The sequence below is a fragment of the Limulus polyphemus genome, unplaced genomic scaffold, assembly GCF_000517525.1.
Source record: "Limulus polyphemus unplaced genomic scaffold, Limulus_polyphemus-2.1.2 Scaffold841, whole genome shotgun sequence".
In the NCBI taxonomy this organism is placed as follows: domain Eukaryota; kingdom Metazoa; phylum Arthropoda; class Merostomata; order Xiphosura; family Limulidae; genus Limulus; species Limulus polyphemus.
Window position 1 is genome coordinate 168,165 of NW_013666451.1, and position 14,139 is coordinate 182,303.

Genomic DNA, 14,139 nt, shown 5'->3' on the forward strand with positions numbered 1-14,139 from the left:
GAACCCCAAGTGAAGCAGAAGCCAATGAGATGGAAACCAGTACGAAAGAAGAAACGTCCTGTAAAATTAAGAGACTTTGTTGTATTTTAATTTTGCATTTGTAAATTCTGTACATTTAATTAAGTTATTGTTAATTACCTATTGGTTTAATGTAAGTGGCTACTGTTCAGGACGAACAATACTAAGGAAGGGGCAGTGTTACGACAGTGGAAGTCGTGTGACACTGGAAGCATGCATGCTGGAGTTTCTGGAAGGATCATGAATTATCGAGGAACCCCGCGAATGTCCAAGTGTTTGCCAGACGCCCTCTTTTTTAGTATATAAGCCCAGCAAATAAAGCCAGCAATAGATAGATATGCAGATAGATTGAAGAGATAGATAATTGAGTCAAGCGAACAGTAGGCACCATAGGTAAAGTGTGTCAATCACTGTGATTTATAGTGTGTGTTATAAAGGTTGTTCAATTTAAAATGACTGTGGAAATTCTGTGTATTACAAAAAGTTGTATTGAGGAAGAATAAACTAGCTTTAATTAAGAAAGGACTTGTATCACTGAAGTTCCTCGGAAAGAATTTAGACCAGAAATTAACAAACAAGCAGATATGCAACAGTATATATGCTGTAGTATTTGAATAAACAGAGAGGGTTGAATATGTTACATTAAAATGATTTTGAATATGTAAATCAGCAAGTAACATAACAACCACAGCTAAAGTCATGGTGAAATGAGTGTATTACAACTATATTTGACACTGTTTGGCATTTCTTAGGTAATGTGAGGATATAAGAAATTGATTACTTTTGGCAAGAGTATGTAATGGCTCCTTGTGGTGCAAAATGTTCATACATTCATATTTGAAATTTAGAATTTCCAAGATGGAGTTATCCCTTGTATTTAAAGGCATTGGAAAACAAAAGAATACGTGTAAATATATGATACCAAGACTATACAGAAACAGACTTGCAACAAGTCATACCCTAGACATAGTAAGAAAAATATGGCATCATGTAACAGGAGATAATCCAAGAAACTAATAGGCAGTAGCAAAGGTCATCTATGTGGCCCATACAACAGTATGCAACATGGTAAGAGGAACCTCCATGTTGAAAAGCACCTCAAGTTACATGTACACTAGTTGCTTCTATGACATACCTGTTCTATCATCATATACATCAGGCAGCTGGGAAATGTAATGGGTATTCATAATATTCCAGTCAATGAAATGGTTACTAAGGAACCATCATCCTCAAACAAAAGATAAATTATTGAAATCCAGCAAAAAATAGGGGTGTGCTTTGGACATGACAGAGCCTTTCGAAGTGAAAACTGATGCAGGGCTATTGTCAAGACACAGAGTCATAAGATAAAGCATTACCAGAAATTTTCTCAGTCTCTGTAGTCAGTTAGATCAACTCTAACACAGTACATGAAGTAGAAAACCAGTATTAATAGAATCTATGAGTGAGGTTTACTCCATATTCTTTTTTAAGAGTTGCTTTTCTTAGTAATGTTAATTGGAATGTCTAATATAGACATTTTTATGACTAAAATGTATTAAAGCCTTTATGGTTAGTTTATTAACATGGTTATTTTATATTGTTAGCTTCGTATAAACTTAGCAAGTTATTATTTTCCTACACTGAAAATATATTTCTGATAAATACTTACCTATTCTCACACATATAGCTATTCTCGTTGTGTACTGCCCTCTATATGCAAAGACTTTTTTCATATACCACAAGCTTTGAACTCCCACTTATCCCATGATTAACATGGTTCACTGTGTCTTTGCATATAAATCATACCCTTCACCAATAGGAATGCGACATACCCTCCTTACGCATGTGACTCACTTTATTCCATCCTACCAAACTATAACTTCGAGATTAGGCAGAAGGAAGCATCGGTTTTAAGTGGGGAAGAAGAGTGTGAAATGTGAGAAGAGGTAAGGATCTATTGGAAATATATTCTCAGTGTATGAAATTAACTTCCAATATGGTATCTTACCTCTTCTCACACATATAGCTAGAATCCTACATTGAAGTGGTGGAGGGACTGATGCAAGGAATATAGAGAAGTATCTTTCAAAAGCCTCCAAAGAACACACTAGAGGTGTGACCCCTGTTGGAGGGAAATACATGTGGGAGACTGCACCAATTCTGTACTAGGTATATTCTTTGCCCAGTGTGGAAAAAGATGTCACATACATGGGCAGAAAGTAGGAGGTGCATATAAAAAAAACAACTATAAGAGGATGTGCCCCATGGTGTAGAATGGCTAAGGTGCATCAGACCATATGTGGCTCGTCAACTCCAGTCCAAAACCAATCAGGCATACATTTTCCATCCTGTTGTAGGAATAGGGTCCACACTGTCTTCACCTCAAGTTGAGGAGAATGGAAGGATATACTTACCAAACTGATCCACCAAACAGGTCTCATGTTCACAACCAGTCATTTGGGAAACCAACCTCCGAATGACAGTAGGAAGGGATGTGCCAATGTGGCAGTTCACAACAAATCAAACCCCACTGGTCTGGCTCAGTATTGTGTTACATCATTCTCAGGTAGTAAAACTCCAAAAAGTGAAGGGCCAAAGGAATAACCATCAACTGGAGCAACATCATCCCACTGATAGGACTGCACAGAAGCTGGAGCTCATGTGTGTGGAACGTCAACCTCCAGGACCCACCACATGGAGATAGAGATCATGATGCAAAACTACTAGAATGAGGTTGGATAAGGAAGCATGATCAACATGTGTGAGGGCTTATGTTGATTGGTCCAGCTCCAATAAAAAACCACTCAGTGGGAACTGATTTCCATGTGGTTGTAGGATGAAGAATTCCAATTGGAGGGTTGAATTGCAGTATGACAGATCTACTTGAAATGATACTGTTGTTAAAAAAAAGTACCATATACTGTTTGTCTAAACATGAAGGATCAGCACCCAGTGGCACAACTCAAGAGACTGTCACCTAGTGCTCAACTCAACTCTTTTAATCCAGAATATTTGGATATATAAAACTACATAAAGCCACCAAATTATTAAGTTTATAAATATTTAATAGCTATAGTTTTGCTTTGTATTGGTAAACATGCTCAATATGTTAAAGAAAGAGCTGCATATCCTCCTTCATAGATAATTAAGAATGCATATTTATGTCTGCATGATATCTGAAGAATTATTTTAAATATACAGACAGAATATCACCACTGAAAACATAAAATGCAGTTTAGAAGTTTACTTGACCTTGTCATAAACAAAACCACATCAAGTCCATCACAAGATGGCTGCACCAGGCATGCGTGAAATAACATGAAATAATTGATTGCACTAAAGCATGCCTGAGACAAGTGTGAAGTAGTCATCCATTCAAATTATTTCAAGATCATTACTAAGACCAATTACTTGTATAAAAGAGAGCTTACTTTTTCAAAAACAGAACCATACCATAATGGCTTTCATAAGAAGATAAATAAAAAAATTCGATAAAGTAACTTGTGCATTTATTGTACCCTCAGGTTTAATAACACTTTCATTAGATTATGTAAGATAAAGAAAAATATTTTAATGAAAATTTTTCACAAGGTATGCTCTCAAGCAGTTCGCTAGTAGCTTGTGCATTACATAATTCAATAGGGTAATGTGAACTACATGTTCACCTAGTGATTTACAACATTTACAATTAGACACAGTTCAAAATGCAATAAAACAATAAAGGTTATATAGAAACAGATGTATACTGTTATGAGTTCTAAGCTATTTCAGGTAAACAAATGTAATTTATTGTTACAATATGAAGTCATTCTAGAAAGAAAAAAAGGGTAATTTAGATTTATTTTACATTTTTGTTAGGTGGTTACAATGTCCATCAAATTGACTGATCCTGTACAGCGTTAGGGTAGAAAAAAATAACAGATAAAATATAGTTTTACTGAAAAAACATTTGAAATATATTTAGGAGGTTTTACAGATTATGTGAATAAAATTTGACTATTTTCAGAAAAATAAAAGTATTTTAAATCTTAGCATGAAAATCACTTTGCACTTGAAGTAGTCAACACTTTGACTCCATATATTCACGGAGAACTTTATAGTACAGAAACTTCATTAAAAATTCTGATTTTCTGTCATAAGACATAAAAGGTTTACTGAAAGCTTGTAAAGTTTAATCAAAATACACAAAACATATTAGAATTTATAGTATAGAAACTCTAAAGATCAATTTAGGGTAATGAAGTTGGTCAAACTGGCAGATCTCATAGGTAGACAGTTAACAAATCCCTATCATATAGAATAAATTACTGACAACTACTATTTTATTTTAAAATTAATCTGCTAACAACACATATTCAAGGACTTTGTAACATATCTCATACCTTGATTTCTATGTCACCCTGAGCAGTGACTGTAGCTTCACAGTCTGGTTCCACTAAAATTGTACTAAAATAAAAATAATGGATTAAGACTTTTCAGAAAAATTATTCATATAGACACAAATTTTAATGATGTCAGTAAAAAAACTTATAACTTCTTAGTAGTTTCATGTATCTAAGATGTATAAACAATTTTCTTTGTTTCCTGTGCTATCTGTGCTGTGCCCACCACAGGTATTGAAACTTGGTTTTTAATGATATAAGTCCACAAACTTATCATTGTGCCACTGAGGGGCAAACAATGTTGTATAGACATGTTGTAGTTATATGTGTTTCATTATATACATGATTATTTAACTATATATATATATATATATATATATATATATTTTTTTATTACTTAAGAACTATTGCCCTTTATTTATTGACAGATGTCACAGGACTGCAATGGTTTTATTGTCTTGAAATTTTTACATGTTCTATGGTAATTCCTGTATGTTGAATTGAAAAATGATATCCATTTTTCTCCATCACGTACAGATTTTTCACAAAACATCATAACTCAATGCATAAATGAAAGACCACAACATGTAGCTTTGAGACTAAAAGACGTAGATTTCACAAAAAAAAAAAACAGAATGAATGAGGATGCATATTCGTTTGACATCATTGTTCTTCCCTTTTCTTCAGTCTGTTTGTATTTTCGTTAACAAACATAATAATAAAAAATGTTCATTGTGCTAAATGAAATAATAATTTAATCTAACTAAGAGTTTTTTTTCTTCCCAATTTGTAAAAAATCCTTAAGTGATAGAAAAAAATAAATATTATTTTCGAAATCTGCATAGCTGAATTATGGAAAAACCTGTTATTAAAACCAAAACAACGTTTGTGAAGTTTAAATTCACAGGCCTGTTTCATTCATCATCATCAAAGATCAGGATAGTGATGGATGCATTTCTTTCTGATATAATCTTGAGTTTTCAGACCAGTTACATACACACACACCTGTAGTATAACATACCAATTATAACTGTAAGCCTCTCAGCAGTGTCTGATGCTGACATCCTTTAAAAGGAAGGATAAAATATAAAATTACAGGATAAAATTTACATTTCATGAAATGCAGATTATTTTTAGCAAAACCTCTCTTGTGGAAGTGCTGTATTATATTCCTACAGAACCAAATATGGGTATACACTTCAAACATAATGTAGAATGGGGCTATCTTGATTTAGTTAGAAAATGATTCTGGATGGTGTGACAAGCTAACAACTGATGCCATGACAACCAAACATGCATCAACATGCCTACTCCATTGAGCAACCATATTTTGGACAAATGATCACAAATTTGGTATTAAGGAGTTATTTTAGTTAAGGTATGCGCAAATTTGTCCTCAAATGTGGTAATTAAATATCTATTTACACAGTAAATACAAAAAAGCTGGAATTATATGAATAATACAATGAAATTTTAAAGTTTTCACTGGATAAATGAATATATTGGTTGTCTCAAAAAGTTCCATGTTTTAGCAGCTATAACATGGATGGAAAGCTTGGTTACTTAAGTCATGTAATTTGAGTTATTTGGGTTGGGAAAAAATGAAATTAATGTTTATAATAATAATATATAATGTATAAATATGTAAATTTGTAAAATGTAAATAAATAAAAAAAATATTATTTATATGTACGTATACATACTGATGTAAACATTTTACCTGTACCTTCTATACAGAAAATTATATCTATAATTACTCTTATCAAAGAATAAGAAATACATAAAAATGGCTTGTTTTTACCAGTACAGCTTATAGACTGCCTATGAATGACAGTTCATCACTACAAAAGAAAGAACTCCAATGCCTGCAAAGGTAAGTAGCATAAACCATACAAAGGATACACTGACACCAAACTGAAGGAAGAGGTGAGGAGAGTAAAGGCAGAGGAAATAAATTTATGAGACATGGCTGAAAAGTTTGCTATATGTAAAAGCACAATAAGCCAATCAAATATGCAGTTCCAGACTACCCTATCGAAAGTGCTTTCCATAAAATCCTCATACAACTTCACCAAAAAGTGGATGACAATGGGCAAGGGCAATAAAACCTCATCTCCCATTTTGCCAAGACTGTAATTCATCCACTGGATGATCAGTGGCTAAAGGAGTGAGTGCCCAGTGTTCAACTGGACTACACTATAGGAAGAAAAGTTGACACTTCTAGTACCTCATACAACAGGACTGTAACCAATGCTCAGTAGATGATAATGCCAGGCAGATGATAACCCATTTGTATAAGGACATCTCAAGTTCTGATGCGGAAAGTTCTACAGTCACCTTGGCCACAAGCCAGAGAGTTCCAGTGTTTCTGAGGAAGACAAGCAGCTGCTCTCATCTGTTCATGAAGATGCTGACCAAGAGCTTATACCTGAAGCTAGTGCAAAGCTTGGCATATTAGATTTTTCCCCTCTGTAAAAATGGCAAAAGAATGTGCACTTTCACAGGAGAAATAGCTGCTTAAGGCCCTTACAAAACACTTATCAAACTTGCTTTAACATTGGTGACATATTATTATAATAAGTTTTCGGAAAATGTATCAAATAGTCCTGTTCTACAGTCGTTGTTTTCTAACTTCTACCTAACAATTAAGGATAAGCTTTCCTACTTATCTTGAAACTAAGAATATTAATTTCAGAATTCATTCTTTTGTGCTCTCATTGATTCATCTCTTTCACTTACCTCTACTTAATTCATAAAGTACAAGGAGCACACATTTCTATCCCTCAGATAACAACACTGGGGGCAAACTCACAAATGAATTGTAGAGTTATGTGCAATTACTTGTAGTACATTCTAACATCTTACTTTCACACTACATATATCAGCCACAATAAGCATTTTCTTAGATGCACATGTATGACAGCTACAATTACTTCAAAACACAAAGCTACAAATGAGTTATCTTTGCTCTGACCACCACAGGTATCAAAACCCAAGTTTTAGCATTATATGCTTTCATATTTAGTGATGAGCCACTGGTGGACCATTTTAAATGAATATCAAAATTATTTCTGTAAATATGCATTTTTTTACACTCTGCAGTATTAAAAAATAAGCTTTTATAGGCTTTTACAGGCTCTTTCAGAAATTACACGGGTTTTAAAGATTAAGCTTCTGAAAAACGTTTTACAAGTATTATATGTTTGCAGGGAGGTCTGCAGCTAATACAACCAAAATTATTTAACATTAAAGAAAAAACCATTGTCAAAATAATTAGCACTAGTTATCAACTGAAATTGTTTACCTATGAGTTCTAAACACATTCAGAGGTTACAACAGACATTAAAGAAACAAACTTTTATCAATCTCTTTAGATTAGCAATTCCATGTATTCAAAACTTACCAATTGTCATCTATAATTATAGAAGGACCAGTGATCACATGCCCATTGAGAAGATTACATAACAAAAACACCTTTGTATCTTGATAGCCACCTTCAAAGTAACACTTTGTGTGCTGTGGAGAATAATATTTAACAGTAAATAAACCATACACAAAATATACCATAAAATTCCTATTTCTATTGGTTTAGTATAAAAACTAAATTTCTAAAGTTAAATACAATTTAGGAATACCAACTTTAAATTTTGTACCAATTTTAATTCTATGTGATGATAATTTTTCTTCTATCCAATACAGTGTAGCATATGACAATAACTGCATAAACACTGATACTGAAAAAAGTAAATATTAAATGATAAATACTTAACAGACCAATCTGCCATTAATATTCTCTACTAGCTTTTACTGTAGCTACTTGACTTTGCTAAGATAAAAGTCTTGAATTGTGAAAAGCTAATGGCATTGCATTTTTATTTTAAATTACATCAACAAATAAACCACATTTCACTAAAACAAGAGGCATGGATCACAAAAATTTAACAACAATGAAAACAAAGGATTTCAAGAATTTAAAAAAAAATCATAACTGAGAGCTTCTTCTAAAAATGGTAGACACAACCACAGATATCTGTCTATTATTTTAAATACTTTATATTAGTAATGATAGGTTAAGTACTATTAAAGTTCTGAGGATATGGCCATAATGACCTGAAAATAATCCTTTATAATCCAAATTCAAATAAATAATAAAAGTAATAAATACCAACAATAAACCATGAACTAGGCAAAACAATCCCCAAGTTCTCAAATTTAAATGTACAGTATAATAGTCCATAAAACTTCCCACTTTAATAAGAACAACTATCGCTTTATACACTGAATTACAACACTATATAATGTAAATCTTTTTACCATATAAATCCTGAAACAGGACATAATAATCAAAACATGTATTAACACAACACTAAGAAATATATATATGACTATATGGTGTTGCAAACAAAGAAACTGAAAGACAGAAAAAACAGACTTGTTCAATCTAACATAAAATAGTTCAATATAAAACATCATGCTACTTCACTTTCAACTCAGGGGAACAAACCACTAAGCAAAATAAAACACTTTTACAGTATACATTTTGGACAAGAGCATAAAACTGCATAGCACTGTTTTAGAAAACACTAAGCATAATAATATTGTTTTACATTACATAATGTAGAGTAGAATATTCACTAATGTGACATATATATTAACACCATGACAAGTTTATGATTAATAGAATATTCATTAATGTAACATGTATGAACTCTGTGACAAATTTATGATTGACAGATTATTTAGTGTGGTTTGTTTGTTTTTTGTTAAGCACAAAGCTATACAATGAGATACCTGTATTGTATCTATCATGGGTATCAAAACCTAGTTTTTAGCATTAAAGCTGTAAGGCTTATTGCTCAGCCACAGGGGGGTCAGAATGTTCAGTAATATAACATATAGAACTCCATGACAAGTCTATCATTAATAGAATATTCAGTAACATCACATATATGAATTCCATAACTAGTTTATAATTAATAGAATATTCGGTAATGTAACATATATAAACTCCATGACAAGTTTATGAACAGTTTAATTTGTTTTGAATTTCATGTAAAGCTATCTGTGCTAGCCATCCCTAATTTAGCAGTGATAAACTAGAGGGAAGGGAGCTAGCCAACACCACTCACCATCAACTCTTGGGCTACTATCTTACCAATGAACAGTGAGAATAACTGTCACATTATAATGTTCCCATGGTTGAAAGGGCAAGCATGTTGAGTGAAAGGGATTTGAACCCTTGACCCACAGATTGCAAGTTGAATGCCCTAACCACCAGGCCCATCTTACAAAAGAATGATTACCAATTTTAGTTTAACTTGAGCCATAAATAGTGGACAAAAAAATTATTATAGCAACTTACTGATATAAAGTTTTAACATTTATGTTTCAAGTTGTCTAAGAAGCACTTAAATTTCATAACTTCATATGCACTTGGTTTAAAAATTATAAATTAGATGAACAAGAAGTTATTCAGACCATTTTTAAAGAGAAATTTTCCAGCCTCACCTAAAGAATGAAATAGAACTAAGATCATGGTTTTGTTTGTCAGATTATGTCAGACGTTTACATACCTTCTCTACAAGGTGAAAATTCTCATGTTTTTTGTTTTTTTTAGGATTCTGTTGTATGTACAATGGCAAGCATCATTTAATAATCAAGAACTACTAAAATGGGAACAAGGTCTTTTGACAGAAACTGAGTGTTTTAAAGATTTATATATAACACAAATAAAGAGTTGCTCTACAGTAAAGATGGCACACCACACACCTAAAACCTATCTTTTAACTTTGATATTGTTTGAAATAAAGATTCTTTCACTGTGTTTAATTTGTGTCCAGTCTCATTCCTTGTGTAAGACTCAGATGCAGTTAGAAGACTCCATAATTTTGCTCTGTATTACATTTTCTTGCAAGCCTTCCTTTATTCTGCAGTTCCTACCCAATTACTTGGCAGAAAATCAGAGAACCTGAGAATACCACAAAGTATGTACAAAATAAAAACTTGGTTCCATAGTACAGGATATGTTTTTACCTAATGCTTGTTTTTCCTGGAGAAGTGTATTTGTTTGTGTTCTTCTGAACTCTTGTGTTATTCAGTTAAAGCTTTGTACATAAAGATGAGACATTTTCAATAAGTCAGACTTAAGACCAGGATGAAAAATTATGCATTGGTAAATGGCTGTCAGAGAGAGCTATAGCTCTCAGGTCTATCAAGTCCTCTCCTGGACATCATATTTGTGCTGATGATGTCTTTCTCACTGCATCCATAAATCCAGTAAGGAAAACTACCATAATCTGTTGCAGAACAAATGATAAAGTTCTCCTCTTGAGGTTTAACCTCTCTCCACACAAGAGACACAGATGATGGAGAATAATCATGGTAGTGTGCAGTTTGATAAATCTGTGACTGGCATTTCCAGACCAGAGTAGTCCAACCCAGGTACTGATAGATGCCACTCATAACTGGGCAAGGGAGAGAGAGAGTGTGTGTGGATGTGCCACTGGTGGATTGTGTACACCAGAAGGGGCTGTTCTGCAACCAGGTGAGACAGCAGGAATGAACTAATGAAAGTGGTGTTCTGTGGGGTAGAGCCTTTACATGCTAAGGAAGTATACTGTCAGTGTTCCCCAGGTCACAAAGAAGCCTGGGAGCAAGCTGACTCAGTAATGTGCTTTTTTGTGGCTCAAGGGCAAAAACTTAATCCTCTTTCAAATGTAAGGCTCCTTGCACCAGCCCACTCCACCACATCTGTGATATTTAGGACATCTCAGCCTCGTGTTGGCTGACAGTCTGTGGGTGAGAGGTTTGCACTAAAACCATTGGCAGCTTTGACAGAGGTAACACAAATACAACCTTGAGGTTTAAGGATGCTGCAAAAGAGAATCTGGACCACATTTTGAAGCATTTCAGGCATGTTTCTGCCTGGAATAGCGGAACTTGAAAACAGACATTGTGACTCCTAACCCTTAGGTGTAATGATTTAGCCCTCGATACCCTTCAGCACTTGAATAAGGCACAACTATGGCAATTAAATACAACTGTAGCCAAGGTTGCACAAGCATTTTAACCAATATCAAAACTCAAAAAAAGGAGTCCCTCCAAAACTTGGGTGCCATAAGCAGATATACAAGTTCATCATTGATAGAATGCCAAGTGAGACAATAAGGTATGACTTGGGTATAACAAATATTCTCACACTGATGGAGGCAGTTTCTGTGTCAATAAGATTTGAAGTTGCAATTATGAACAGGCTACAAGAGAGAAAAAATCTTGCATCAGTAGCTGCAATAGTTGTGCTTCAAATAAATCACCATACTCAAATGAGTACCTCACTTAGAGCTTGAGTTTTGCTGAGAACAAATCAGCAGCCAATACATCCCAGCACTGTAACACAATCCTATTGGTTCCTAGTTAATGAGCTTAGTATCCCTGGTCCTCAAATGATACTTGTGCCACAACTGATGCCAATGATAATTCCACCTGGACATCAGTGCAGAAGAGAAGACTAAAGCATCATCTTCTTTGGGTGCGGGTAACAGGGTAATTTCAAAGTAACTATTTCAACTTCCACTCTGAGAAACTAATGGAGGATGAGTCATGTATGGTCACTGATTTGGGGATGTGTAGAAATCAGCTGGGGGCAAAAGGTTTAGTGGTCTGCACAGCTCTCTCAAAACTGTGTGGTGTTTAGTATATACCCATAAAGATAGAAGATTGCAAGAAGAAGGTGCTCATTAATACAGGAGTTGCCAGGTTACTGGTTGATCTCACAATACATAAGGCTCTCCAAGTGAAACTACCACTCTCAACAGTTAACACTGATATCTTTCTGGCAAACAGTGGTAATCCAGATGTGACTGGAGAGGCAAATCTCTGACTAAGTCTAAGTAATGTCAACCACAGAATGAAGGTAGTCATCACAGTCCTAGATTCTGGCATTAGTATATTCATGATGGATGTTCTGTGGAAGCTATCGATTTCTTATACATGTGAGCTTCATTTACATAGTAAAACCATCTGATGCCAACCAAAGAAGGCTCAGAAGCAGTGGAACACATGTGTGTACAATGTGGAGAGAATCACAGTACCTCTATGTACACAAATGTTGTTCCATGATTTACTATGAATGAAGTCTAGTTTATATAATGTAATTATAGAGTCAATGCATGAAATGCAGTTTTCTGTCCAGAAAGCAATCATCTGCCTAAGGAAGGTTAAGTCCCAGTGTTGGTCTTGCCTATTGAGATTCCCAAGATACAAAAGAATTAGCAGGTAGTTGAAATTGTTGTATTAGTATTGGGCCTATTAGTGAACATTAGTTTAACTAGTAACACTTTTACTTGAATAAATATATTTATTTTGTTATCATTAACATTTGCATTCATCTTTTTACTGAATAATCCAAATGAACCAATAATCCAAATTGAAGTGCTCCTTTTATTTTTAATTTCATCATAGATGTGCAGATGAAGCAAAAATGTTACGGTCATAAACATGCTCACACATTTTTTTGTTAGCTCAAACATGAATAAGAAATTTGGAACAACAATGCTGCTATAATCTGTTAAGCATTTCATCTTTGGCTTTGGAGGTAAACTGGAAAAACTGACAATAGAAAACTATCTAATAAGAGAAATGTGTAACACTTGTATATTCATATGTGTGCCTTTAAAAGCAAATCAAACAAACTTTTATTCTCCCAATATACCAAGATTGACTGACTGCTAACATAAATATTTGATATTTTCATCACTGTATTGTCCTTAGTTGTCTTTCTGGATGTCATATTTTATTACACATTATGAGTTATAAAAACAAAACTTTATTTTGGTGTAAACTAATTCTGAACTTATTCTATACTCTTCCTCTTGTGGTATGGGATGACACCATGTGTTTTTTACTACCTTAGTGAATATGTAAATATTTTTCAAAATTTTGAATTTGCTCTCAGTTCAGTTTGGATGTGGAAATTAATAAAGTAAACACCTCTTAATTTCACCTCTTGCTAGCTCTGTCCAGATCTTTGTTTGCAAATCAGCAATTAACTGAGTTTCTTGCAGGAAAGATAGCACATGTTGTCCAGGTATAGAAAGCTGTCATTTCTGTCAAAACATCTGGTAATGGCCTTGGGTTTTGCCTGCCCTACTTTCTCACAGCACCTGAGTATAAGTGAATGAAGGTCACTTGCAGGATAGTATTTCATGCTGGCATTAAATCAGAAAGGTAAACAGACACACTTCACAACTCAGTATTCTTCAAACCTTCAGGTAGTGGGCCCCAATTTAATAATTTGATGGAAATCCACTAGCCAGAAAATACCATCTTATATATTCAAGTGAACTGCTTTATACATTCAAACAATTATATTTTAAATGGGAATCCAATCATATGAATGTTTGGACCCATAAGTAGCAACAAGTTGCAGAAAAACCTAGTCAATAATACTGTTACGTCTCCGTTTTTTTTAATTGATTTTCCGTAACTTCGTACCGACGAAACTTAAGCGACACAAGCCTTTACTTAATAAAACTGGTTTATTCTTTCCGAATATAACTTTACCGATACACTTATTCTCAACAGTCGCGTTATAACAAACTATAATAACGAACGAACGTTAACTACAACAATACGTCTCTCTCTGACTGCAGTTCAATTACTCATTGTCTATACACACATTACCTCCCTTCTTTTATATACCAGCGTACCCTATTTCTAGTAAGAACTTGAATATTCGACAAAGTACATGATAGTTCCA

At 33.9% G+C, this 14,139-nt stretch overlaps 1 protein-coding gene across 2 annotated transcripts in view; it reads right to left on the minus strand.

Moving 5' to 3' along the window:
* LOC106460816 (5-oxoprolinase-like) overlaps positions 1 to 14,139 on the minus strand; it is a 356,751-nt gene that overhangs the window by 128,450 nt on the left and 214,162 nt on the right. For both annotated transcript variants that reach the window (XM_022387614.1, XM_013920558.2), the window contains exons 17-18: positions 7,786 to 7,898; positions 4,383 to 4,446 (exon numbers count right to left, since the gene is read on the minus strand). In XM_022387614.1, coding sequence (XP_022243322.1) covers positions 4,383 to 4,446; positions 7,786 to 7,898 — 177 coding nt within the window. The remainder of the gene's footprint in view (positions 1 to 4,382; positions 4,447 to 7,785; positions 7,899 to 14,139) is intronic.